The sequence below is a fragment of the Artibeus jamaicensis genome, unplaced genomic scaffold (assembly GCF_021234435.1).
Source record: "Artibeus jamaicensis isolate MK-2021 breed Jamaican fruit bat unplaced genomic scaffold, CSHL_Jam_final scaffold_612, whole genome shotgun sequence".
Lineage (NCBI taxonomy): Eukaryota > Metazoa > Chordata > Mammalia > Chiroptera > Phyllostomidae > Artibeus > Artibeus jamaicensis.
In genome coordinates, this window is record NW_026522049.1 from 14,063,238 (window position 1) to 14,091,217 (window position 27,980).

At 48.0% G+C, this 27,980-nt stretch overlaps 1 protein-coding gene across 1 annotated transcript in view; it reads left to right on the forward strand.

Annotated features, from left to right (window-relative positions):
* The window catches only part of GABRG3 (gamma-aminobutyric acid type A receptor subunit gamma3), a 362,296-nt gene extending 340,310 nt beyond the window's left edge, over nt 1-21,986 (forward strand). The window contains exons 7-10 of the mRNA XM_037132729.2: nt 9,900-10,052; nt 13,342-13,538; nt 14,001-14,060; nt 21,705-21,986. Of these exons, the coding sequence (XP_036988624.2) occupies nt 9,900-10,052; nt 13,342-13,538; nt 14,001-14,060; nt 21,705-21,986 (692 nt within the window). The remainder of the gene's footprint in view (nt 1-9,899; nt 10,053-13,341; nt 13,539-14,000; nt 14,061-21,704) is intronic.
* The last annotated feature ends 5,994 nt before the right edge of the window (nt 21,987-27,980 follow it).

The following is a 27,980-nucleotide window of genomic DNA, read 5'->3' on the forward strand; positions in this document are numbered from 1 at the left end:
TGCAGAGCCGGGTGGGGACGGGGGAGGCAAGGAGCAGGTCTGGGGACGCTGGCCCTGGGCAAACGCAGACAGGAAGTAAGCTTGTCTTAAATAAAGGAGCCCCTCAAATTCCCCCTCCTTTTCTGGGGGCATCTTCTCTGTCAAGTCCCATGTGTCCGTTTGAAATCCTAAAAATGTGCCCACTCTAACTACTCTAGGGTCTCATTTATTTTTATTGCAGGGGGCATCACTTGTTATAAGAACTTAAGGTAGTGGAGTGTGAAATCTACAGCACTCAGTACTACAGTATCACCGAGTGTCTATTACTTTTGGTAATATTCAGTCATTGCCCATATTTGCTATAAAAAATCAACCCAAGAGCTCTGGCTGGGTGGCTCAGTTGGTTGGAGCATCGCCCCATACACCAAGAGGTCACAGGTTCGATTCCCAGTCAGGATACATGCCTGAGTTGTGGGTTTGGTCACGGGCTGAGGCACGTGTGAGAGGCTACAGAGAGAAGTTTCTCTGCCACATCAATATTTCTTACCGCCCCCCCCAAAATCAATAACCATGTCCTCAAGTGAGGATTTTTTAAATTAACCCCAAAATCTTATAGTAAGGGGGAATGAAAAGGTAAATGATGACCTTAGATATAGCCTGGGGGTCCTGTCTGACCCAAATGAGAACTAATGTGCGCCCCTAAATGTCAGGAGGGGGGTGGAAGCGAATTAGCACGCTTGCCCCTAAAGAACACAGCTGTCAGCTGCAGTGACGTGGCCGACGCAGGTTCGCTCTCCCGAGCGAGCCCACCGTGTCCCCGAGACACCTCAAAGCTGTTCCCAGCCCTCCTCACAGACGCGGATTCTCCCGTGGGCTGTCTAGGTCAGCCTGCTCCCTGGCCGCTGGGCTCGGACGAGAGCTGGAAGGGAGCTGTCAGTCGTGAGAAACCCCAAGGAGCCCGGGGCACAGGATTCAAACAGACTTTGTACCGAGTAAAATACGCTCATGAAACAGCCCATCTGCATTCTGCACCCCGGTTCTGTCCCGAGGGGCAGGGTGAGGGCAGCTTCTCCAGCTGGGAATGAGAAACGAGGCGTTTTCGCTGTAGTGGCAGGTGCGATGTATAGTCACGGAGCCTCCTGGAAATAGTAGGACAGAGTGGATATTGGGAAAACAGTACTGTCTAGAGGCTGACCCTTGCTTCATCCCCCACAAACCGAAGCATTCTAAGGCATTGGCTATAAACGACCTTGACCCATAGGAGCCCAGTGACAAGGTGAGGCAGTGCTGGCTCGGGGCACAATCACTGGCAACAGTAAAGGAAGGGCACTCGAGGTAGTGAGAGCATACAACTTGCATTTAATAAAAATCAGATGGTTCCAGTAAATGAAGCTAATCAAATCTGGCACAGAGTCTGATTCAGAACCACTGATATTTTTTACTAAGTGAATTGTCACTCAACAGTTACATTCAATACCATTCTCATTCACTTACAAATACTTTCAGCCCTGGCCAGGTGGCTCAGTTGATGGGAGCATCGACCCGAACACCAAAAAGTCATAGGTTCAATTCCTAGTCAGGGCACGTAAGCAGGTTGTACTTCTATCCCATTGGGGCAGATATGGGAGGCAACCTATCCATGTTTCTCATATCGATGTCTCTCACACTCTCTCTCTCAAATAAATTTTTTAAAAAAGTATATCCACCCTGGCTGGTGTGTTCAGTGGATTGAGCATTGACCTGCAGATCAGAGTCACCGGTTTGATTCCCAGTCTGGGTGCATGGCTGGGTTTCAAGCCAGGTCCCCGGTAGGGGGCGCACGAGAGGCAACCACACACTGATGTTTCCCTCCTCTTTCTCCCTCCCTTCCCCTCTCTAAAAATAAATGAATAAAAAATTTTAAAGGAGCAGGGAGCTCACCAGCATGTTGCTTCTTGGTTCCCTACATCCCTAGCTGCTCTGCCTTATTTCCAAAATTTTTCATATCTGTTTTATGCACAACTTTCAGGGTTTTTAGTTGCATTTAGTGGGAAAAGTAGGAAAAAGTTTGTCAACTGCATCCCCGGAAGCAGAAGCCTCCAATCCACAACTGGCTTTGAAAATGTGATATTTCATTTCAAAATATTTGGAAATTTTCTAGAGATCTTTTTGTGGGTTGATCTTTAATTCCATTGTGATATTAGAACATAGTTTTTTTTTTACTTGAATTCTTCTAAACTTATTAAGACTTATCTTTTTTCTCCTTTTTATTGAATTTATTGGGGTGGCACTGGTTAACAAGATCATACAGGTTTCAGACGCACGGTTCCACAGCACCTCATTGGTACGCTGTACTGTGTGCTCACCACCCCCGGCCAGGTCTCATTCCATCACCATCTGTCCCCCCTTTACCCTCTTCTACGCCCCCCCCAGAAATCACCACACTGCTGTCCGTGTCCATGAGTTTTCTTTCTCTTTTCTTCACTTTTTGCTCAATCCCTCCACCCAGATTATAGACTATTTTGGTAAATGGTTTGCATGCATTTGCAAAATATTTACAGCCCCCTGACACTGAGTGGAGAGTTTCCCGTCAATCAGTGCAGTTAGGTCAAGTTGCCTGCTACTGTCGCGTGCAAGCCTCTTCTACCCTCATTTATTTTCTGCCTGCACGTTAGGTCGGTTACTGAGGGAGGGAGGGAGGAAACATGTGATTGTAAGTGTAAATCTGTTTCTCCTTGCAACTCTGTTAGTTTTTACTTTGTATATTTTGGAGCTCTGTTATGAGATGCGTATGTGTTTAGAATGATGAATTCTCTTGTGGCATTGACCCCTTTCTCATTAGGAAATGAATTTTCTTATCTCTGGTTGTCTTCTAAGCATTTTTTAATCCTAAATGGATATTTCCTTTTATCAGATTATTTTTCTGTCTTTCCTAAGGGATCGAATAATTTTTCCTGTTAAGTCTGTTAGTCTGTTGAATTGCTTTGACTGATTTCTAATGTGAACCAGCCTTGTGTTCCTGGAATGAACCCTACTTTCTGCACTGTGTGTCTTATATATTTTGCCAGATTCGATTTTCTCTTGTTTTGTTGATGGTTTTTGTGTCAACATGTATTAGGGATATTTATCCTTCATTAGTTTTCTTTTCTTTTATGATAATACTTTGCTCTTGGTAAAGCAGGCCTCACAGAATGAGCTGGGAAAACTTACTTTTTGTTCTGTGTTCTGGGAAAATTTGGGGACAATTGGCACTATTTCTTTCTTAGATGCTTGATAGAATGTGGTAGTGAAACTATCTGCAATTAGAGTTTTATTTTAAGAATGTCTTTGAATAAAACTTAACATTTTAATAGATACAGGTTACCTAGTTCTTCATGAGTGAGTTTCGGTAGTTTGTGTCTTTCAGGAAATATGTTCATTTCACCAAAGTTGCAGAATTATTGGCATAGCATGGTTCATGGTTCATGGTTCATGGTTCATGGTTCACGGTTCATGGTTCTTTTGTCATTAAGTGGTTTTGTCCCTGTTTTCATCCCTGATTTGACCATTTGTGTTTTTTCTTCTTTTTTAGAGTTAGCCAGCCTGTCTAGAGATTTTTCTGCTGTGGTAGGATTTCTTCTAAGATGGCCATTTTTTTCCTATACTCAACTTAATCATCCACACCGTAAATTTAATTTATTTTCAACACTGCGATTAGGCCGTGTTACAGGGCACAGTTGAATTTAAGATACGGAAATTAGGCCCTGGCTGGTGTGGCTCAGTGTACTGAGTGCAAGCCTGTGAACCACGGGGTCGCCAGTTCGATTCCCAGTCAAGGCACATGCCTGGGTTGTAGGCCAGATCCCCAGTAGGGGGTGCATGAGAGTTAAACACACATGGATGTTTCTCTCTCTCCCTCCCTTCCCCTCTCTCTAAAAATAAGTAAATAAAATCTTTTTTTAAAAAGATATGGAAATTATATGGGTGAGCCGGAAATGAAGAAAGACCTGAAATGGGGGCTCTCGGGAACACAGGATATGAGACATGTGTTAATAACATTATAATGAATCAAGAAGATAGAAAAGGCTTGGCTGGTGTGGCTCAGTGGATTGAGCACTGGCCTGTGAACCAAAGGGTTGCTGGTTCAATTCCCAGTCAGGGCACATGCCTGGGTTGCAGGCCAGGTCCCCAGTAGGGGGCGCACAAGAGGCAACCGCACATTGATGTTTCTCTCCCTCTCTTTTTTCCTCCCTTCCCTGCTCTCTAAAAATAAATGAATAAATAAATCTTTTTTTTTTAAAGAAAAAAATGGAAACACAGAAAAGTACACTCAGAATAACCCTTCCCATTCAATATACAACTAGAGTCTCTCAGCAGTATAAATTTAGGAGATTCCACATAGAAAAATTAAAAGATAGAATCTATATAAAATACTATTAAAACTAATAAGATGTTGAAAGGTAGCTGGATATAAGATCGATTGCAAAAAAATTCTTCTCTGTGTGCCATCAATAAAGAATTATAAGTTGTAACTTAAATAAATGTAATTTATATTTAAGTATGCCATTGTCCATAGCAAAGGAAATGCGCATTCATCAAGAGCGAAATCTAACAAAAAACCTGCCAAGGTTTTATGGAAGACATTCAATATTTTATTGAAGGATATCAAATTAAAATAAATAACGCTTTCTGACGGCACAATTTTTTGTCTGCCTTAGAGTTCCACTTTCATGCAGCCCCAGCGAGTTAAATAATAAAAGATGCACTGATTTGTTCCAGTCAAAACACCCGAAGTGTTTGTTGCAGAACGTTTCAAACTGATTGGATAATTCACATGGAAACGCAAAGACCCCAGACTGGCTTAGGCACTGAGGACCCCGGGCCCGGGGACTTCCCTGCTAGTAATCGATGCCGTGTGTGAGAGCCCCGTCCTCTTCCCCCGGTTTTACTGAGGTGTAACTGACACAGAGCCCTGCAGAGGCTTTAGGGGTGCACCGCGGGGGGCTGTGCCTGTGTCTGTGGGAAAAGGATGACCGCGGCAGGGTCAGCAAGCCCCTCTGTCACCTTGCGTGAAATGACCACATGTGTCTGTGCATGTCATGAGGACATGGCAGATCCCTCGCAGCAACTTCCAAGTTTATCACAAAGTATCGTTGGCTGTAGGACTTCTTATTCTTATAACCGCAAGTTTATACCCTCTTACCAACATCCTTCCCTTTCTTCCATCTTCCCTGCCGCTGCCCCTGGCAACCACCACCCATTTGGAGTCCATTTAGAGAGACCACACAGTATTTGTCTCCTCCGTCTGACTTGCTTCCGTCTACATCGTGCCCTGCGGGCAGGCCCACCACGTGGCTGCAGCGGCTGAGCGTGTCCCCTGTTACATAGTCACACGCCCCGGGCTGGACTGTGGTGGCTCTGAAGTCACTGATTCCTGTTATTCGCTGTGAGAGTCAACTTGAAACCCAGGTCTCTCTGGTTTACAAAGAACTGACCACTGAAAACTATTATTATTATTATTATTATTATTATTATTATTATTTTAATCATCTCCTGAGGATGTTTATTGATTTTACAAAGAGAGAGAAACAGAGAGAGAGAAGAATCATGTGAGAGAGAAACAACATCAGCTGCCTCTCAGACGAGCCCCGACCAGGGATCAAATGATCAAATGTGCAACCTATTGGGGTACAGGACGACCCTCCAACTAACCGAGCCACCCGGACAGGGTGGAAAATTGAAACCACTCCCGTGCGTGTGTGAACTGCATTAGGCCAGCAGCATGGTGATGGGGGAGGAGCTAAGAGCCCCCGGAAGGGGGCCGCCGGCCTATGGGAAGCGCGCACCTGGACTTGACCCTTCCCATCCAGCCGAGCTGGCCAGTCCGTGGGGCGAGGCTGTCTGCGTGTCTGTGGGTGTGTGCGCAGTGCAAAGGGGAGCGGAGAGCGGGAACGCCATCTTTTAAAATGTTTTTTACCCTTAACCAAGGACATCGATTTTAGGGAGAGGGGAAGAGAGAAAAACAGAGAGAGAGAGAAACACCAACGTGAGAGAGAAACATCGATCCCTTGCCTATTGTACTTACCCCACTGGGCACCAAACCCACAACCTAGGTGTGGGCCTGTGACCTTTTGGTTACGGGACCACGCCCCAACCAAGTGAGCCACCCGGCCAGGTACAACATTTTTTATTTAGTCTCGACTCCTAAAAATATCAGCAGTTGTGATCAAGGCGGGGCCTGGCTTGTCTGGGAAACCTCAGCCACGTGTTTTCAGGAACAGGGCAGGCACCTGCCTCCTGAGAGTGTAACAGGGTGCAGCCAAAGAGGGGACCCCAAATAGGGATTTGTAACGGGGTCCAGAAGAGCTTGGAGATGACCGGCTCCACACCACAGGGCCACACCTGCTAGGAACGCTGGCAGCTGTGGCCAACCGTGGGAGGAGCCAGAAATGGGGCTGCAGAGGAAGACTGGTGCTGGGATTTAAACCCAGGCCCAGCAGCATTTGGTGTCTTTTCGGGGACCACGCAGCTTTGGCAGAGAGCTGGAACCACACAGTTTGGGCATCTTGTTGGGACCACTGGGCTTTGGCAGATTGGGGACCCCGTGGCTTGGGTAGGAGTCAGACCACTCAGCTTTGAGAGAGCTCCCTTTTGCCACGTGGGTGGTGCCGGGAGCCTGAATCGCAGATTTCTACTTCTTTCCTGAGATGGGGCGCCCCAGACCCGGCAGAGGGAGAAGGAAGGACTGTGTGCGTTTGTGGGTATTCTAAAGACCTGTAGTCTGTGTAACTTTTAAATCAATAGTATTCCTCTCCTTTTCACCAATCTCTGGCATTGAGAGATGTCTTTCCTCTGGCAGCAGGCAAAGCGAACCTAGTGGGGGGAAGAACCTCTGGAAGAAAAGGGGGGTCTTTTATATCGGCAGCCCCACCCCCGTCTGTTCTGCAACAAGAGGAAGGTCTAGGTCAGACTCAGATGAGTAAGAAACAGGAGGCGCGTCTGAACTGGACATGCCAAGGCCTCGTCCTTCCGGTTCAGGGCCAGTGCTGGCCGGCTCTGTGGGGGCCGCCCTGCGGGGGTCAGTGCTGCTGCTCCCCAGGGTCAGGCTCCTGTGGAGGCTGCACACAGAGAGCCGGGGGCTCGTGGTGAGCCTTCTTGGAGTACATCCCAGAACCCACCAAGGGCCACGACAGCCTGAGGCACTGGACTGTGGTCCCCACAGCCAGTCTTACTCCTGCCCCAACAGGGGGTCATCGGGCAGACCTCTGAGTTAGGGACAGGGGTTTGCCGGGCACAGTGTGGGAGCCCGGTCACTGGAAGGGCCACAGAAGGCTTTGCTAGAATGACGTGCGCATCCAACTCTGGAACTGCCCGTTACCTCATTCAGGGGCCTGCGCTACCTCATTCAGCTCCTTTGGTACCCCCTGGGGCTGTGTTCATTACCGCTTTGGTGATTTATTCTGTTTTGTTTTTCTGACTACTGTTTGTTTTCTGCTTGGCTCGTTATTGAAATTTTATGTAAAAATTAATAGGTTTTGAATATCACACATAATGCAATAACAGGAAATGATGTCACGTGGCATTCAAATTACTTAGAAAAATATTTTGTATTCTTTGATGGCTTCGGTTTCATCTGATTCCTTTGTGCTGACATGCTAATTCGCTTAAAATTTGCAGTGTTTTGTAGGAAATGGTCTCAAAATTCACGTTTGTATCAACCACTTTGAACAATATGCATCCTGGGGAAAACAATCTGATTACTGAGAGGCATAGTTTTTGTGTGAGTTTAATATAGTTTCTCTGTCAATCTTTTTAAGTAAAAAATAGAACTTTCATGGTGATATTTACATTGAACCAATACTTATGGATTGTGTATCATTAAGTAACAACGGTAAACAAGAGAAATATATTCTATGACCCTACGAGCTAATGGGTTGGAAGAGAGACAGTAAGCTGGTGATCACAGGAAGGAGTTGGTCGCACTTGTCAGGAGGGGCAGAGAGGAATCCTGGCTAACAGGTGGTTTCTAAGCTGCAGTTCCAAAGTGAGCGGGACTACCTGGGTGCCATGCATCCTGGGGAGAAGAGGAGGAGCGGAGGCCAAGGATCCTACAGCTTCTGAGGACCTGGGATGCCCAGGGCACAAGGACTAGGAGGCGAGGACCCTTATACCAGGACAGCGAGATGCTGGTGAAGGAGAGTGAGGAGGGGATATGATGGTGCTTGTGTTTCAGAAAGGCCCTTTCCGGCGGCAGGACACGGAATGGTCAGGCGGGGGCTGGGATGGAGGTGGCGAGAACGGAGAGGGACGCAGGAGCTGAGGGGGTTCAGAGCGAGGGCAGACGTGGCGTCTGGTGTCCCCGCTGAAGGAGCGAGAGAAGGAGCTGAAAGAGGAGCGGAGATCGGGGTGCGGGGAGCACAGCCCAGGGGTGCTCGTGGCGAGTCTCTGCACCAGAGGCCGAGTCCCGCAGGCGGAGGGGAGGCGGACCAGTGGGCGGGAAGGGTGGGGACACATCTCCCCGGGTCACCGGGACACCAGGAGGGGTGATTGCAGGTAAAATGTACAATGTGCTAGGCACGCGGCTTCTCCCAGTCCCCAGGGAAGTGTGGGGAACCCCTGGGAATCTCCTGCTCCCAACTTGCGCTCAGCGTGGCTCTGCTTTAGCCAGAGGGTGGTAAAGGATTTTTTCTCTTGGTTTTCTGGGTCGGCGCAGCCCAAGTGCTGGAGTCATAAGATAAATACAAAATATTCAATAAAACATAACACACAAGGTCAATAAGCTAAGATTTGTGCTACAAAAATAGAAATATAAACGAGTTACACAGGCTTACGTGTGAATGTTTATGTACAAACTCTGCTGCCCCTGACAAGACAAAATGACTATGGATCTGCTCGAGGGTTGTTTATCTGCTAACCTGGATTTGATTGGATTTTTTAACTATTCTTTATTGTTGCTCAGGAAGCTGTCTTTACTTTCCTCCCACCCCTCCCCACCCACCCCAGCCACCCCCACTTCCCACTCTTGACTCCACCCCCTTGGGTTTTGTCCACGTGTCCTTTATGCGTGTTCCTGAAAACCCTTCCCGCTTCCCCCCATTATGCCCTCCCACTTCCCCTCTGCTGATTTTATTTTACTTTTAAATCAAACAGTGTATTTTTTAATTTTATTTTTGACTTTAGAGAGAGGAAAAAGTTGGGAGAAAGAAAGGGAGAGAAATGTTGATGTGAGAAAGAAACATTGATCGGTTACTCATTTCCTGATCAGGATTGAACCCACAACCTAGGTGTGTGTCCTGACTGGGAATCAAACCCACAACTTTTGGTTGGCAGAAAGACACCCAACCCACTGAGCCACACCAACTGGGACTGTTGCCCTTGATTTTCTTTTATTTTATTTTTGAAATATTTTATTTATTTATTTTTAAAACAAGGGAAAGTGAGGGAGAAAGAGAAGGAGAGAAACATCACTGTGTGGTTGCCTCTCGCACACCCCCTACTGGGGACCTGGCCTGCAACCCAGGCATGTGCCCTGACTGGGACTCGAACCTGTGACCCTCTGGTTCGCAGGCTGATGCTCAATCCACTGAGCCACACCAGCCAGTGTTACCCTTGATTTTAAAAATGCAGTGAATTCAATGACTTAGGCAATGAGTTCAGGCAAAAATAGCTCATCAAGCAATGCTCTGTTGTGAAATTTGTGTACATATCTATCTCCTCTACCAAGTAATATGTTTGTTTTTGTGTCTTTTACAGTGACCAGTAAAATGCCTAAAAATTAGATTTAATAGCACCAGCATTTTGACCCTTTTCTAAGTTGATATAGTTGAAGTTACACGCTTTTATCTAGTCGGTTACACGCTTTTGTTAAGTCGGTCACTTAACAAAAGAAGTCAGGAATTATGTCCCCAAGTTATTTTTTCAACCCAAGAAAGCTGTCCGTACATTGGCCATCTTCCCTGCAGGCGACTACGTTGTCATGACGATCTATTTCGAACTGAGCCGACGAATGGGCTACTTCACCATTCAAACGTACATCCCCTGTATCCTGACCGTGGTTCTGTCCTGGGTGTCGTTTTGGATCAAAAGAGATGCGACGCCGGCAAGAACAACATTAGGTGAGTTTCTCACCTCTCAAAAAAAAAAAAACCTCTCTTACCATTTTGTGTCATTTCGATACAGAAATACTAATAAAAATGCTTTCAATGCAACGGAATTCCAGTATAACTGATCCCACCCAGGGCCATGCTTCGGGCTGTTCCCAAGTTGGATTATTCTTCTTGACAGTGGGTTCCACAGGCACCGCTTGCATGAAATTGGGGTTAGGGAGCCAAGTAAATCCCTGGTGTCCTCTGATAGATGTGCCAAGGATGATGTCACCATGAAGACGTCGTCCTGGCCCGGGATCGGCCACACTCAGAGGCCTCATACATCAGCGTAAGGAAGTAAAACCCAATATTGGTAAAAGAGTCTCTTAATAAAAGAAGGTCTGCTGGTGCATAGAAACTTTACCAGCCAACAAGAAAATGGCCCATTTTTTCCGCTGTAATCTGCACACGAAAGCTCAGAGTCTTTTCGTGAATTTTCCTCTGTGTCCCGAAGTCCTCTTAATAAAACATTCCACTTTGGTCATTTCAGAGTTAGTCACCATGTTCTATATATTAGCGTTCCCTGATGACAGGAATTTTGTCTGACTTTCAATATTTTGATATGTGAAGACAGGGAACGTGTAAGACTAAACAGAGAGGTTGTTTACTGCCCGAAAATTTCTTTCAGAAAAGAGGGCTCTGCCTGATTTTAAAAATACTTTTTGAGTCTCTCATATCATATTGTACTTTTGCTGTGTTTGTTTTTATTCTTTGTTCAACAACAAAGTACTGTTTGAACAAGATAATTTAGCCTGTACGGTCCTCTCTGGATATTAGTTTGGCACGCTTACAGGAAAGACGAGATCCAATGGGTAAGTCAGATGGAAAAGGTATCACGTAAATTGAATAGGTATTCTAGGGGTTCTGAGCTACACAGGTCAGCTGTCATAGTGAGCGGGACTTTATCGATCAGCTCTCAAACATTCTCACAGGTAGTTATATTTGCACACCTGAGCCTGTGGAAGTCTTATGGAAGAGTAGTTATGGAAGCGTGAGAAAGCAGAGATACGGGAAAACCACAGCGATGGCAGATTTACAGTCCAGAAGAGTGAAAAATGCCATTAACACCAGCATATTCAGCTGATACATCAGAAAGGCTAAACCTAAGAAGCAAGGAGTCCTCTAGACCTTCTCTAGAGAAACTTAAGCCAAGCCCTGACCATAGCGAGGAGACCCCCCTGCAAATTAACTATCTGTCAGAAGAAAGGATTCAACATACTTTAAAAAAGATAGCATAATCCATACTCTTTATAATGTATCTCCTACAATATTGAGTGTCCAATAAAAAATGACTAGCTATTCAGAGGTAGAAAAATGTGACCCATATTCAAGAAAAAGTAGAGTCGATATAAAAAGACATGAGCTTTCAAGCAGCCTTTGTAAAAATGTTTGAGGATGTAAAGAAAAACATAATCTTAATGAATGAACAGAGCATAATGTCAGCATAGTCTATGAAAAAGGAAATTCTAGAATGAAATCTATGACAGGTGAATTGGAGAATTGACTAGGCTTAAGTGCAGATGGAAGATGGCAGAATAAAAGGTCATCTCTAATTAAATTCACATAAACTTTATCGAATTTGAAGAAGAGAGCTAAAAGGGTTTAACAGAATACACAGAGCCACACTGACCCCTGCAACAACATGGAGACATATTACATGGCTATAATTTGGGGTCCAAAGTGAAAGGAGAAAAAGAATGAGGTAAAGAATTCTTTGGGGGAAAAAAATGAAGTTAAAAATCTCCAAATTTAATGGAAAACACCTACCTACTAATTCTGTAGATGAGACATTGTCACCACATTTGTTAAAAGGGGAAAATGGATTCTTATCTAGATTTCTTCATAAACACGTGCCTGCCATTGGTGTAGACTTTGAAAGAGTACGTAACATTTTTATAAGAAGCATCGGCACTTTGCCACCTACAATTAGGAGAACCTGGCCTTCTGTTTTCCGTGTGTGGATTCAAAGGTAATCACTTTACATCACCAGGTGCCAAGACGGCCCAGAGCAGGGTGAGAGCTCTGAGTCCTGGGTCGGTATTCTTTACACCTGGCAGGCTGCCCACCTGGGGCTGCAGGCTCCTTCCCCACCTGGTCCCAGGGTGGGTGGGGGGAGCACCCGCAGCACGTACAGGCAGCCAATCAGCAGGAGCTGAGGTGTTTCAGCCAAGCTGGGAGGGAGCTCACTCACCCGTCACGGCACCTAACCCCAGATGGACATTTCATAGCATTCCCACTGAGCCACAGGGCAGGTGAGAGTTCAAGTCTGTGTGCCTGCGATGCTGGGGTCTGTGTCACCAGCCCGCTGGGCCACCAGCTCTAGCAGGTTCTGGGTCCCAGGAGCCCATCTGGAGAAGAGGCAGCCTTCGCTCGTTTCGTGTGACAGTCACCTGCTCACCTCCTTCTCCTTCGTGTTTAGTAGCCCGCATGCCTTTCTTCATTTGTTTTTCCTTCTAAATCACCCATGACACGCACATCACTTTCCTAAATCTTTCCCACAGTCTCCCATCACATCTTTAGTGTGACCGTCACGTGTGAAATGGTCAAGGTCAGACCAACACTGCATATTATGAGTCCACTGATTGATGGACGGGTGAATGATGGCTGCATTCGATGCACAGCGTTCATGTAAATGCCTAGAATGTGCCCGGCTCACTGAGAAGCAAGCAAAGATGAGCAAGAGACAGTTTTGCCCTTGTGGGTCAGCCAGCCTGTGGATCTATCCAGGGAGAGAAACTGCCACGACATGTGCAAAGTTTCCTGTGATAATGGAAACCCACAAAAGAGCAGGCGGGGTGGCTGGAAAGTTGGGGTGTGGTGCTGACGTGCACGTGGTCCGCTCTGGGCGGGGCGTTGCAGGGAAGGCGCCTCAAGGTGGCAGTTTGCAAATTTCATAGAGAAGAAGTGAGAAGGAAGGCGTTTGTGGTCAGGAGGAAACTGTGAGCCGTGGATCAGAGGCCACGTTATGGCAGGCTGCACACCGGATCTTCGTTAAAAAGTATTTAAAAGACAAAATGTCGAGCAATTGCAGAATGACTGAAAAAACGGAAAGGTGTCAACTTCATTCGGGTATTTTAACGCTTGAGGAGACTGCGATGGAAATTTTATGGAAGCGGGGCTTACGAAATCATAGACATTAAGGTGTAAAAGCAATGTTACGCTCATGCAATGTCAAAGGGAGTTCATGTAACAATGCAGCGTTGGAGGGATGGGGTCGGTGGGGCTCCTGTGACAGAACCTGGCGCCTGTCCCCACCCAGGGATCACCACAGTGCTGACCATGACCACGCTCAGCACCATCGCCAGGAACTCCCTGCCGCGCGTGTCCTATGTCACCGCCATGGACCTCTTCGTGACCGTGTGCTTCCTCTTCGTGTTCGCCGCCCTGATGGAATACGCCACCCTCAACTACTACTCCAGCTGTCGGAAACCGACCGCCACCAAAAAGAAAACGTCGGTGAGTGCCCGATTTTTAGGGAAGGCACTGGGGAGGGTACTTTGAAGCAAATGATGGGGGAAGGGAGGGAGAAAGAGAGGGAGAGAAACATTAATGTGTGGTTGCCTCTCGCACGCCCCCTAATGGAGAACCTGGCCTGCAACACAGGCATGTGCCCTGACTGGGAATTGAGCCCACGACCCTTTGGTTCGTTGAGCTCAGCGCTCAAGCCACTGAGCAATACCAGCCAGGGCTCTTTAAGGGTCTTATACAACATGATATAAACAGCTCACTGGACAACACTTTAAGGACACGAGACTCGTGTTCAGAAGACTGGATTGTCACCCCCCTCTTGAACTCCACCCACCAGTGACAGAGAGGAATGTCATCAGAGTTAAAAGATCGCTCATACCTGGGGAAATGTACGATTCAGATTTTCATAGCAGCTTTGTAATGATTTTTTTTCTGGGTTTTTTTTTTCAGTTATTACCTCCAGATTCCTCAAGATGGATTCATGAGCGAATAACCCTACAAGCTCCCTCCGTATGTATTAGCATTGCAGGTGCAAATATTTCCATGAACTCTTACTAAACTGAGATAGAAGGAGCTGTTATTGCTGACATATGGAAGAACAGTACACACCCTGCCTTCAAAATGTGTTTACTTTTTAAAAATTCCCAATTTAGAACATTTGAAAAATAAAGGGGCAAACTCCATCATAATCCTTCCACCCAGGGATTCGTGCGGAGCATGCGCATTTCTGTTTTGTATGTCAGAAAGATGTTATGAACAAGCTTCTGTGTTATATGATTTTTAACTCCATTTTTCAATTATAGTTGAGCTTCAATATTAACTTATATTTGTTTTGGGTGTACAGCATAGTGGTTAGACATTTATGTAACTTACAAAGTGTTTCCCCCCATAAGTCTAGCAGCCACCTGGCCCCATACCCATATACAGTTATTATATGATGGACTATATTCCATGTGCTGTAATTTACATCCCCATGACTATTCTGTAACTGCCAGTCTGTCCTTCTTACTCCCTTCCCCTTTTTCATCCATCTCCCCAGTACCCCTTCGAAGCATCAGAGTGTCTTCTGTAACCATGAGTCTGTTTCCATTTCGTTCTTCATTTATTTTGTTTATCAGACTCTACACATGAGTGAAATCGTATGATATTTATTTATCTTTCTCGGACTGGCTTATTTCACTTAGCATAACACCCTCTAGGTCTATCCATGCTGTCTCAAATGGTAAGATTGCCTTCTTTTATGACTGCATAATAATTGACCGTGTTAACGATATTTTCTAGGATCGTGTCATATATTCAGATGGACGTACAAATACAGTCTTGGCTGGGTGCTGGGCTGATTCACACACACTCACTGCTGTCCATATTCTTAAAGTCGCTATGGCTTTGCGCACACCTGGGACTGTCTCCTTAGTATAAATCCCTAGCAGCAGAAGGACGGGGCCAAAGAGCTTGCACGGTCTCTGCCACATTGTATTTCAGCAGCTCCATTCACAGAATTCACCCGCCTTAGTTTGACAGCCAAGCAGAAAAACATCCCTGCATTCTGTTCCTGCTGGCTCGTCTTTGATTGTTGGTAAAGTTTAATGTTTTTCCTTATTTATTTTTTATTTCCATTTCTAGTTCATGACTTGCTTTTTATGTCCTTTATCTTTGATAAGTTTTTACATATTTTCATTTTTTTATGTCTTTTGACTTTTTTAGAGTAGCAATCTGCCACTTCTTCATGCCATATACAGGATCTGACACAAATAACTCGCCCCACCCCCCTTTCAAAGATTTTATTTATTTCTTTTTAGAAAGAAGGGAAGGGAGGGAGAAAGAGAGGGAGAGAAACATCAGTGCGTGGTTGCCTCTCACGCTCCCTCTACTGGGAACCTGGCCCGCAACCCAGGCATGTGCCCTGACTGGGAATCGAACCTGTAACCCTCTGGTTTGCAGGTCAGCTGTCAATCCACTAAGCTACACCAGCCAGGGCATAACACCCCTTTTTTAGTACAAAATATTTTATTACAAAATCATTCTGTCATACATGTCATTCTGTCACATAACAATATCACACTCAAGCATACCATGGGACATTTTAGGTGACCTGTTCAAATTTATACTATTAATTGCTACATCCATATTATTACCCTGCCAACCATACTCACGCACGTGCTCCTGCTGGGCCCTGTATTGTGTACGTTGGATTTTATATGACATAAAAATGGATAGAGTCACATATAGAATATATTAGGGACAGTAGCCTGTTTTTTGTTCCATTTGTACCTCAGCTTTCCTTGGCAACGTTGTCACCGTCACTTCCTGTGCCTTTTCCCACACGCATTTTCTGAAGTCTCCTGTGGTCCGATCCGTCCGCCTCTCCTTCCGTGGTCTCTGCCCCCTGTGTCCCCTCGCTGTCCTCTGAGGCTGACCCTGCGTCGTAAACGCTCTCGTGCATCAACTCACTTTATCTTCCAACAACCCCTTCTACAGATGAGGAAACGGATGTAGGAAGAAATGAAGCCCTGTGGATAATGACCAAGATTTGTCAATTTATTTTTTTTAAAGATTTATTTATTTATTTATCTTTAGAGGGGAAGGGAAGGAGAGAGGGAGAGAAACATCAATGTATGGTTGCCTTTCATGCATCCCCTGCTGGGAACTGGTCTGCAGGGAACTGGCCTGCAACCCCAGTATGTGCCCTGACTGGGAATCGAACCGTGATTGTCTGGTTCCCAGGCCCGCGCTCAATCCACTGAGCTACACCAGCCAGGGCAAGATTTGTCAATTTAAAAAAATTACATTTAGTTATTCATGCCTCTGAATTTTCAGTTTATGGCTTGAGGTAAGAATCTATTAAAAATCTGAGACACGTGTTTTTAAACGGTGAGGCGAATACCCCTTTCATCATACCACAATTTTTTTTATATCTGATCCCTTTACCACATATGGTAAAGCACAATGAATTTTAGACTGTAAGGGAGAATAAAAAGCACATATGTGAGCAATAGGGGCTACGGACCAGGAGACAGCAGGGGGTCGCAGCCTGAGCTGGTCCCGCTGAGGCAAGACCAGGCTGCTTTTCACAGAGAAAAGTCCCAACCAGCTTCCCTGTGAGGTCCTCCGCATGCAAATGAGGTTTCCAAATAACTGCAGTCCTGATTGGTCGGCATTCTGCGTCCCATACTTGTCGATCACTATGCAGCAGTTCTGATTGGAGGGGCTAGTCTTCCGCATTGGTGTAAACAGGAAACTGGGGGCTCACTCCTAATAGCTGACTCAGACTGTGGAGTCAAGCAGGAAGCCGGGAGCTCAGCCTGGGGTTCTTGCTGGTGCACTGTGTGCGTGAGGAGCCCACCAACGAATCGGCAACTGGACTCCTAATGTATAAAATCTGGACGCCTGGTTGGCCACGGGGAGTCCATCTCAGCAGATAAATTTCTTATCAGAGTCCGTGGTATCACTGCCCAATTACATGAATGCTTCATGCCTGTGGGGAGGAAAAAACTTTGCTCTACCCCTCCGTGTCCTTTCCACTGGTCTAAAAATTAGATCCAAATGAGACAGATAAACAAGAGAAATATTTAATTACATATGTATGTGCAGGAGAGGTTCAGGGACAGGAAATGAAAATGAGGAATAGACAACATTCTGAGCTAAGGATGTAAAAGGGCCCCGAGGGCCGGAAGAAGGGCAGGTGCGCAGTAATTAGCAGCTTGCCTTGCCCTGCGGATAAGCGAAAAGAAGTTCCCTCTCATACTCTCTTACTAAGGGCAACATCCCTAATTCAGATTCTTCTAGAAGAGCAATTTGCAGCCAGTGTGTTGCAAGAATTTTTTTTAATCCTCACCCGAGGATGTTTTTACTGATTTTAGAGGGACAGAAAGGGGGAGAGAAAGAGAGAAACACGGATGTGAGAGAGAAACACCGATTGGCTGCCTCCCAGACACGCTCTGACCAGGAGTCAAACCCATAATCTTTTGATGCAGGAGACGACACTCCAACCAATGGCGTCACCCTGCCAGGGCTACTGCATGAAGTTTTAAAACATGCGATACCCAACTATTCAGTCAGGGGCTCTAACCTCTTTTCCCTTAGATTGTCAAATAAAAAAATGACAACAGGCAACAGAACTACAGAATCTGCAGTGTGAATGGATCAAAGTTTTACCTCTTTTATTTTTTTTGTCACACTGGCAAAAAATATTAATAATTTTTGGGTGTGCTGTGGAATTTTAGTAATCAGTGTATATGTGCCATGAGGTGAAAAATATTGAAAATCGCTTTCGTAGGTAATTAAGGGAATGGGGGGGAGGAAATTTCTCTTGAATCTGCAGGGTTTTGGTTCTGACTTTCCAGCCTTGCGCAGTGAACCTCCAGATGCTGCAAACAGCAAGGGCTTCCTGTGGGGAACCACAGCCCCAAAGTAATGGGGAGGGGTGGGAGTGGGTGGGGCAAGTCGGGTGGAGCAGCCTGGGGCCCAGAGGGGACGTCACCCCACCCACCTGGGGCAGGCAGGGGAGGAGGAAATAGTGACACCTTTGGTGTAGAAATGACACCTCGGAAAGAAAGAATCCCTTAACTAAGAGGAAAATGAACTCCCTCCCCACCGCCCGGAACCAGAACTTCACCAGAAGGAAGAAAGAAACATCCAGTCAGAAAAGAAGGAAGAAACAAGAATTTAAAAAAATGAGGAGAGGCTTAGGAACCTCCAGGACATCTTTAAACGCTCCAACATCCAAATTATAGGGGTACCTCTTCCGAATTATAGGAAGAGGAACAGCCACCAGTGGAAAACTTATTTGAACAAATAATAAAGGAGAATTTCCCCAATCTGGCAAAGGAAATAGACTTCCGGGAAGTCCAGAAAGCTCAGAGAGTCCCAAAGAAGTTGGACCCAAGGAGGAACACACCAAGGCACATCATCATTACATTAGCCGAGATTAAAATGAAGGAGAGAATCCTAGAAGCAGCAAGAGATAAGGAGTTCCCATCAGACTGTCAGCTGATTTCTCAAAAGAGACCTTGAAGGCAAGAAGGGGCTGGAAAGAAGTATTCCAAGTCATGAAAGGCAAGGACCTACACCCAATATTGGTCTATCCAGCAAAGCTTTCATTTAGAATAGAAGGGCAGATAAAGTGCTTCTCAGATAAAATCAAGTTTAAGGAGTTCATCATCACCAAGCCCTTATTATATGAAATTTTAAAGGGACTTATCTAAGAAAAAGAAGATAAAAATATGAACAGTGAAAGGACAGCAAAATCACAGTTATTAACAACCACACCTAAAACAAAAGCAAACTAAAAGGACAGCTAGATCAGGAGCGGAACCTGAAATGAAGATCTCATGGAGGGTTAGCAATAGGGGAGTGGGAGGAGGAGAAGCGAGGAGAAGGTACAGAAAATAAGTAGCATAGACGGTAGGAAGAAAATAGATGGGGGGAGGGCAACAATAGTATAGGAAATGTAGAAGCTAAAGAACTTATATGTATGACACATGGACATGAACTAAAGGGAGGGAATGTGGGTGGGAGGGGACATGCAGGGTGGAGGGGAGTGAAGGGGGGAATGGGACAACAGTAAGAGCATAATCAATAAAATATATTTTTAAAAAATTAATTTCACTTTGAAGAGAGGAAGTGGCAGGCCTTGAAGAAAGTACATAGAAAAACAGTTCACGGAGAGAAAGGCGAGGAGACGCAAAACCTTCAGGAGTCCCCACTGCAGCAGCCAAAGAAAAGGGGCCTTTAAACAGTTGTCGGGAATTGTCAGCGTCTTCAACTGGGAAGATGCACAGGCCTCAGCCAGTTGCCCGCCCGCCACTCTCACCAACCAGGAAAAGCAGAAGCCATGGTCTCTGAGCACAGGGACAGGCCCCGCTGACTGTCACACGTGTGCTTTGGGGCAGGTTGTTCAGACTCGTCCAGGCCTCAGCCGCCCAACCCCTGTCCCCAGGAAGCGCAGCAGGTGCCCAGGGGTTCCTCAGGCACAGCTGTGGGGGTCGGGGGTCCAGCGGGCTGCAGGGGGCCTGGAAGGCTCTCAGTCACGACCACTCTGCGCTTGGGGCCAGGTCTGACATCGCCGTGACGGTGGCGAGGAAGGCATGTAAGGAAGGGCTTGAGCGACTGGGCCGTGGCTGTGCAGGGCTCTCAACATTCCAAGTGTCATTTCAATTTTGTTCAGTGGAATTAGCTTCATTTCGACACTGCCAGCTGTCAATGGCACACTCTCGACGGCCCAAGCAGGTGTCCACACGAAGAAAAGGGCGACGATCTGGGCGACACCGCTCGACATGCAGGCAGTTGTCCCTCCGCAAAGGTGGCGTCGCAGCGGCCGCTGGTCGGTGCTCTGCAGGCCCCTCCGATGCTCCGGTGCAGGGACCGGACTCAGCTGTCTCAGCAAACCCCAGACTTCACCGCCACGCAGGTTTAGGGACCACGAACCTGGAGACCTGTCCACGTTCGAACCCGAAGGGCAGCAAGGCAGTGAGTGAGGTGGCGGCCAGCACGTTTGAAGGCCTGTCCTCATGCAGACGTGCCTGGCGATGAGAACGCCCCAAAAGCTACCAGCGGGGTCGCTGAGTCCTGCACCTCCACCTGCATGTCTCTGGTGCGACTCCACGTCACTGTGGACACACTCAGTCTGACTAACAGCCACTGGCAGAGGGGCCAAGTTTCCTTAGAACAATAGATTTGGGTACAAATACAAGAGGAACTCTTGACGCCTTGTCATGAATCCCGAAAGCCTCTGTCCCAGAGTGTGGCAAAAATGTCTGGCCTGCAGCCTAGACCTGGGCTTGTGTCCGCCTCTCCAGGGACTTCGTGCCGACCATTTCCATGGGCACGATTCCGGCCTCGGCTGGGCCAGCACAGACGAAACGAAAGCGGACGGTCGACTGGTTTCAGTTCTCTGACAGGGCGCAGTGAGGTTGAGAAAGGTGTGCTGCCGGCAGACTGCGTGTGGCAGGCAATTCACAGGTGTTTGGGGAACCGCAACCTTGGCGGAAGAAGTAACAGGTGCCTTTGGAGCTGCTCCCCAAGGTCAAGGTGAAGGATGAGGCCTCTCACTTGAGAGTTAGCATCAGTCAGCTGCCCTGCGCCCCCCGCCCTTGTCTGGTCCACGTTGACTTTCCACACCAGGACGAGAGTTGGGGAAATGAAGTAAGACATCCCCACCACCCAGATTTGGGGCAAGCCCAGCCACCACACGCTGAAAGCTCATTTTCTACCAGAATCACCTGGAGCCAGAAGATACTGTCATCAGTGTCCCTATACACTTTACTTTTTACCACTTACTGATTAAGGGGGGGGGGCAATTTTTGTCTGCACAATTCAAGGTGCAAGGGCTTCCAGACGACCCCTGATTTCCCGTGGTCTGATTTCGGGCTTCTCGACTTCAGCGTGGTGAAAAGTGGTCGGCGTTCAGCAGGACCCGCCGGGCTGGGCTGCGACGCTGGCGGCAGGTGCATTCAGCGTGCGTCTGACCACGACGCTGTCGGTGGCTGTGCGGGGACCGTAACCCCGCTGTGAGCTGAGCATCCACCTCCGTAATAGGGTGTATTTACTCCAAACCAACAGAAAAGCAGGCAGAACGGGGACGCGCAATGGCCAGCAGCCGTTTGAAAACGTGCCCCACCTGGGAACCTAAGGAACAGAACAAACCAAGGAGCAAAGTAGAACCAGAGGCAGGGAAAGGGGGAACAGACTGACAGGCGCCGGAGGGGAGGGGTCGAGGCGGGGGGTGAAAGGAGGGGAGGGGTCTAGTCAAACCACCGGCATGAATGACCCATGGACTTGGACCAGGGGGTGGGGACTGACTGTGAGGGGCGGGGTGCAGGGCAGGGGAGAGCAGTGTGGGGAAAACTGGGGCACCTGTAATAGGACAACAAAAAAAAAAAGAAAAAATATATATACTCGGCCTCCCGCACCTATAACCCAAGAACTGCAAGTTTTTAATACTGCACTGTATACTTCTTCTTGCATTAAATTTGCACAGATTAAATCCGCAAAGACTGAACCCTCCCGGGGCGGGGCGGGTGGGGAGGCGGGCAGGGGCGGAGCCGCGACGTGGTGCGCTGTAGACGGAGGTGGCCCGCGCCTGTCGTGGGCTGCATTGCGGGCTGTTCTTCGCGCGTTTCATGGTGACTTTTGTGTCGCTCTCCTTGCCCGCAGAACTATTCGCTCCTCGACATGAGGCCGCCGCCAGCCACGATGATCACGTTCAACAACTCCCTGTACTGGCAGGAGTTCGAGGACACCTGCGCGTACGAGTGTCTAGACGGCAAGGACTGCCAGAGCTTCTTCTGCTGCTACGAGGAGTGCAAGTCGGGCTCCTGGAGGAAGGGGCGGATCCACATAGACATCTCGGAGCTGGACTCGTACTCCCGGGTCTTCTTCCCCACGTCCTTCCTGCTCTTCAACCTGGTCTACTGGGTCGGGTACCTGTACCTCTGAACGCTGCGGGTGGGGAGGGCGGCTCGGTCCCCCCGCTGCCCGCCCGCGCTCGGCCACCGGCCTCGGACCAGGGGTGAGGACCCACCGGGGCAGCACGAGGACTCTGCTCAGTTTGTCTGAAGTCCCGCCTCCCCTCTGAGCAGCGTGGGAGAACGTGCCAAATATTTCCATTGTGTATTCCACACTCACACACACGCACATGTGCGCACACTCACACAGGCCGCGTTTCCACCCCTTCCTGAATCTGTAGCTTGGTGACGTTCGTGAACGGTCTCTCGGGGTTGGAAGCAGCTGCTGATTACTCTTGCAAAGAAATCTGTCACCGGGCGAGCAAATACTTGACGCGATCTCTGGGGCTCTGACCTTCTGGAGATTTCATTGGCCACTCCGGGCGGCCCTGCGCACGCACGTGTGCAGAGGTGCTGCTGCTTGAGATGTGCTCACACGGACCCGAGCCCCGTGCCCCCGGGCAGCCCAAGGTCAAGTGTGAACAGCAGTGAGTTCGGAGCCCAGCTCCTCTCTTGGTGGCCTGTTTGTTGTGACACCCTCATCATTAGCTCACCTCCCTTCACCTAATAACCTCACCTGGGTTGGGGAAGGGAGTACACGCATCACCGCCAAGTTTCCAGTTGAGGAAAAAAATATGATTTTCAGATGTTTTCATGTTGCTGAAATCAACAGTGTTGATTCTCTTCAGACGTCAGAAGGTCATTGCTTTACCCAAACTACCAAGAATCGGCCATATCTGAGCCTTCGGGTGGTGGACAGGTTGGGCTGAAGTTCAGCGTTTTGCCCTTGGAGGCGTGTCTGGACACCCCAAGGTTTCAACCCGCAGTGCGCACCCCGCGGATGAAGCTCCATCACAGGTTTGGCGATTGTCTTCATTTTTAGAAGGAACTCATACACCGTTCACAAGCCTTTGTCTCAAAAACGTTTTCCAGAGTGTGAAAGAAATGGAGATGGGATTTTTAAAAAATTTAGTGCGTATTAACTCTCAAGTCAAATCACTTTAGACACACACACACACACACACAAATGGGTAACGGCTGTCATCAGTGGTATATTTTGATGAACAACAACAGAAAAAGCTTTTATACTTTGAAATATGGAGACATAGCAAAATCCCAAAGAAAACATTCCCTGAAGTTATTACTCTTTTGATATTTTTATAACACAAAACCAACTTGCTTCGTGATGTGAGTTCTTTCTTACCAGAGGACGTCACCACGTATGTATTTCCCAAAACACTTCGGAAGTTTCCCACCACTGATAGCGAAAAAAGGGGAAAAAAAGGCGCTACCAGCTCATTAATGACACTTAGTCATCATTAAAATTTCCATACTAAAATTTTGGTACAGAATCTTTATGCTTCTCACCCAGAAAATGGAATTAATCTTATTGGAAACCATAGAATTTTATTGTAATTCCCTGTTGGCCATATTGCTGTTTCTCAGAAAAAGGGGTAAAACATGACGCAGAGAGGATGTACACAGAAGTGCCGTTCACGGGATTTATTGGGTGCCAACCAGACACGGAAGGGGCCGGGAGCGTTGGAAGGAGTGAGCCTGTTTCTTTCTTGAAGGTCACTGTGAATCACGTGAGTGCAAACTTCCGGACCTGCGGTCACCCGGCTCCCACGGTGGGATCTGTACTGTGGGACAGTGCAGCCCGTGGGGCCCCATCCCCGCCTTCTGGCCTGAGGGCTGCCACACAGTCCGCATGTCACTCGGCCCCTACTTAGTAAACCCAATTTAAAACCTAAGATGATAGATATTTGCAAGGAACCAGGTTGAATCTATTGGCCTCACCGGAATTTCTGCTGTGTTTGGAGTTTCACAGATGGTGTACAGACCACCCCCCTGCCCTCAGTGGCTGGGGGGGGGGGAGGAGGCACCCGACTACAGGACCTCAGGGTGTGACACCAGAGCCCTGAGTCCCCAGGGGACGCGGCCCATGGTCAGTCCTCTTCAAACACAATGTCCAATTTCATGAATTTACCATTTCTCACAATAGGAAGAATTTCAACCCATTGCATCTTCAAAGAAGTTCTTAAGGGAACTGAATTTTCTGGTGAAATTCTTCTTGGAAGGGAAGTAGCCTAAAGGCATTTTTGTGGCATAGATTTGGCCTAATTTTTTTTTTTATTGATGTCTCTCCTTTCCAAGCCACACAACACCTGGGCGTTGCTGGCTATGCTCATGAAATTACACACGCCAGAAGTCTGCACCAATAACCACCAATAACCACTGCCCTCCCCCCCCCCGCCCCCCCGCCCAGCCTGAGCAGGCCGGCTGGTCCAAACTCCCCCGTTCACGGTTCCTTTCCCACGCAGGGGCACTCTCCATCCCAACAGACTCCAACAGACGTGCACTCATGGAGCACTAATTAGATTACTGCACACACAGCAATTCACACGCTGGTCCGACTAAAAACGGGCCCATCCCCAGGGTGCACACCTCGCCTGCCCCTGCACAGGCTGCCCCTTTGAGTCCGAGTTCTTCCCGGTCTGGGTCCCAACTCCCAGGATGGGCTTCTCAGGGCTCAGCTCAGGAGAGGCCGCGCGCACAGAACTGGAGTTGGGGGAGGCTGAGGCTGAGGCCGTGTGTGTTCATTTCAGCGAGCGTGAGTCTGCCTTCTGGAGGCCCAGACAGGAGGGCAGGGGCGGTGAGTGGGGAGTGAGTCACACCCATGGAAGGGCTGTCCTTCCCCGTAAGATTGGCCAGCAGGGTGCGCGCGGCATGCACAGCAGCGTGAGGCTGTTCCACGCAGACCCCACACCCTTCCCGCGCCACGCCCCCTGCTTGCTGTGCGGGGATTGTCCAGGAACATTTGTGGTGGTGGGGCTGTGGCTTGGGGAAGTGGCCCCGTGCCCTGCTGCCATTGCGTCCCTCACTGTCACAAAGACTAAACCAGGGAGGTGGCAGCTCCTCCTGCTTGGAGCTGGGACAGGTCCCCTTTGAAGCTGCAGCGGGCGAAGCGGGAGAGACAGAAAAAGGCCTTTCACGTTCACAGAACTGGGGCAAAAGCCTGCTCAGGGCCTGGAAAGTTTCCGCTTCTACCGGATTTCAACACCGCTGAGCAGAACGCTCTCAGATCCTGGACAGAGAGCGCCACATTAGCCTGACTCACTCCGCACCCAGCCAGCACTGCCCGATGAACACGACATATGCCTTAAAAGGACACTCAAAACTCCGGTCTCACCCATCTCGCAGACTTCCCATCTCCCGGGAACACCCATCTCCCCCGCCAGGGTCCCTCTCTCCTCTGTGAGCGGGTGGGGACGGGATTTCATTTGTTCACACGCAAACCGTCCGATCCCCACGCGGACACCAGCTCCGCGGAGAACACGTTCGTTGGGGTCCTTTCGTTCAGGAAATGTTTGTGCTCCGTGGCGAGGTATTTTCAGGCTCCACGTGAAACACGGGGGGACAATCTTTAGGTCAGTGACACTGTGCTTGTCACACGGTGTGAGTGTTTCCCATTGCCCCTTGTCACTAAGTCTTTTTGCCCCGATGCAGTTCGCCACGGTAAAAGCATTTGGTCATGGTTTTGGCTGTTCTGCACAATCCCCACCCCAGCAGCCGGGAGGTCACCGAAAATGTCACTGTGCATTGGAACACCTGCCACTAGCAAGCACCAGGACACTCCTTACCTAAAGGGCTAGAAAACAGGACAGACCTCTGCTCCCTCCGCCGTTTTTCTCTCGGTGGCCAGTAACTGAGAAAGTTCTGTGATTTCCTTCGCGGACTCGAATGGCATCAGAGCCACTCGCTCAGGACGCAAAGCGTTTCCAGTCCTCTCCGCAGGCCTGCCATTGTCTGAGTGCCCTTCCCGAGAGTTCGTAAACCGCATACGTGTGAAATTTCATGCTCAATTTCCAATCAGGTGTAGCTATCGTTTTAAAAGTATTCATTCAGAAAGGCGTCTAGAAATATGGGGGGAAGAACCAGATCGTGAATGGGAATGCGAATGTGAAATTCACCTCGTGATTGTGAAACTCATCAATTGAGGAAGTGGGTGATCTATCCACGTTTCTCTTCTCGAATGTGCCTGTGAGAAACGTTCATGTTCCCACGGGTCCTAGCAGTACCTCCGTGTGGTCTAATCACCTCCAAAGAACCAGGAAAATCACAATTCAGGCAAAATGACAGATCCTTTTTGTGTCTTTATTGGCTTCACTTTTCCAATAAAAATTAATTTCTATCAGTATGGTGGAAAACAGTCTTACCCTTCAGACTGTTGAAATAACAGGACACTATAACAACTCAGCCATTCATATTTCTGGGAGATTAAAATGTGGCTTTTCAAAATGCCTGGTAGTTTTGAAGACTAGAAACTAGGGCATATCCACTTTTAAATTTTCCACTTTTAAAATCTCTTCTGATGATGAGTTAACGATTCCAAGGCATAAGCCTGCCCTGGTTTTATGAAGGTCAATACAGAGAATGTTTCCTTTTTTCTTTTTTCAAAATTTCCTCTAATTAAATGAGGCTTTGGTCTTTTTTAAAAAGATTTTATTTATATATTGTTAAAGAGATGGGAAAGAGGGAGAGAGAGAGAGAGAAACATTGATGTGCAAAAACTACATCGATAGGTTGCTTCTACCACGCCCCCACCTGGGGACCTGGCCTGCAACCCAGGCTTGTGCCCTGACTGGGAATCGAACCATTGACCCTTTGGTTCTCAGGCTGGCGCTCAATCCACTGAGCCACACCAGCTGAGGTGAGGCTTTGGTTTTTGATGTTGTCAATAAAACCCCTTAAATCTCTCACTAAAAAAAATTTAGACCACGTTCAATCAGTGTTTAAAAAACTGAATTGAACAGTCACTAACAATTCTTCGTCTTTGCAGTAACCAAGAGGGCCTTTCCCACCATCTTATCCAGGAACATGAGCTAGAAAATAATCAGAAAGATAAAACACATGAGCACGCACGCACGCTCGTTCACAACACACATGTGCGCACACACGGACACAAAGCCAGCACTGAATGCGGCCCTCGGGAACCAGGGAGCGGTAAAGGGCGTGGCTTCGCTCGTTCAGATAACCGCCCCTCTCAGCACCTCTCTGTCCCACATGCAAACAGAGCGTCCCAGCCCCTCAGTTGGCCCCACCATGTGAGGGAAGGCCCCCCCCCCGTCTCTCCTGAACCGTCCCCCCCCACAGGTGGGAAGGAATCGTCCCCATTGATTACCGACAATGAAATCTTCCCAGCTGAGAAGGTGACTGCTGTGTTTCCCACTTTTCTGGTTATTTGGGGTTCCTTCTTTGTTTTTCCCCCCAACCACTTTTCCCCAAAAGGATTAGAGCTCCCATTTTCCATTAAAAAGTACAGGCCCTGACTCATGGTCAGACCAATTCACAGAGCAGGTGGGAAGTCCTTTGATTTGGGGAGCATTTATTACAACAGGTTTTTATCCTCTACTGTTTTTTTTTAAGATTTCATTTATTTATTTATTTCTAGAAAGAGGGGAACAGAGGAAGAAAGAGAGAGAAAAATCAATGTGTGGTTGTGCCTCACACACCCGCTACTGGGGACCTGGCCTGCAACCCAGGCATGTGCCCTGGCTGTGAATCAAACGAGTGACCCTTTGGTTTGCAGCCCACGCTCAATCCACTGAGCCACACCAGCCAGGCCTCCTGTACCGATTATAACAGAAAAGGTTTGGGGGCCAGTTTTGTCAATGATGGAGGCCCCCAATGCACAGAGCAGCATGGCAGTCCCTCTGATGGGGACATCAGAGCCCCAGTCTTGTCTAGTGGTGGAGTCCAGACCACCCACTCAGCAGCCCCCTGCCCCGCCCACTGATGGAGCCCTAGCCCTGGTCGATGCAGGGTGGCCCTGGAAGCTACAGAGGGTAGAAAAGGAAAACACCCACATTCTGACATCACTGTCATTGTCCTTAAAAAAATAAGTAATGATAGAAAATTCACACAACTTACTGACTACATTTTCACACCGTCCGGTGGATAGGGTGATAGAATTTTAGAAGTA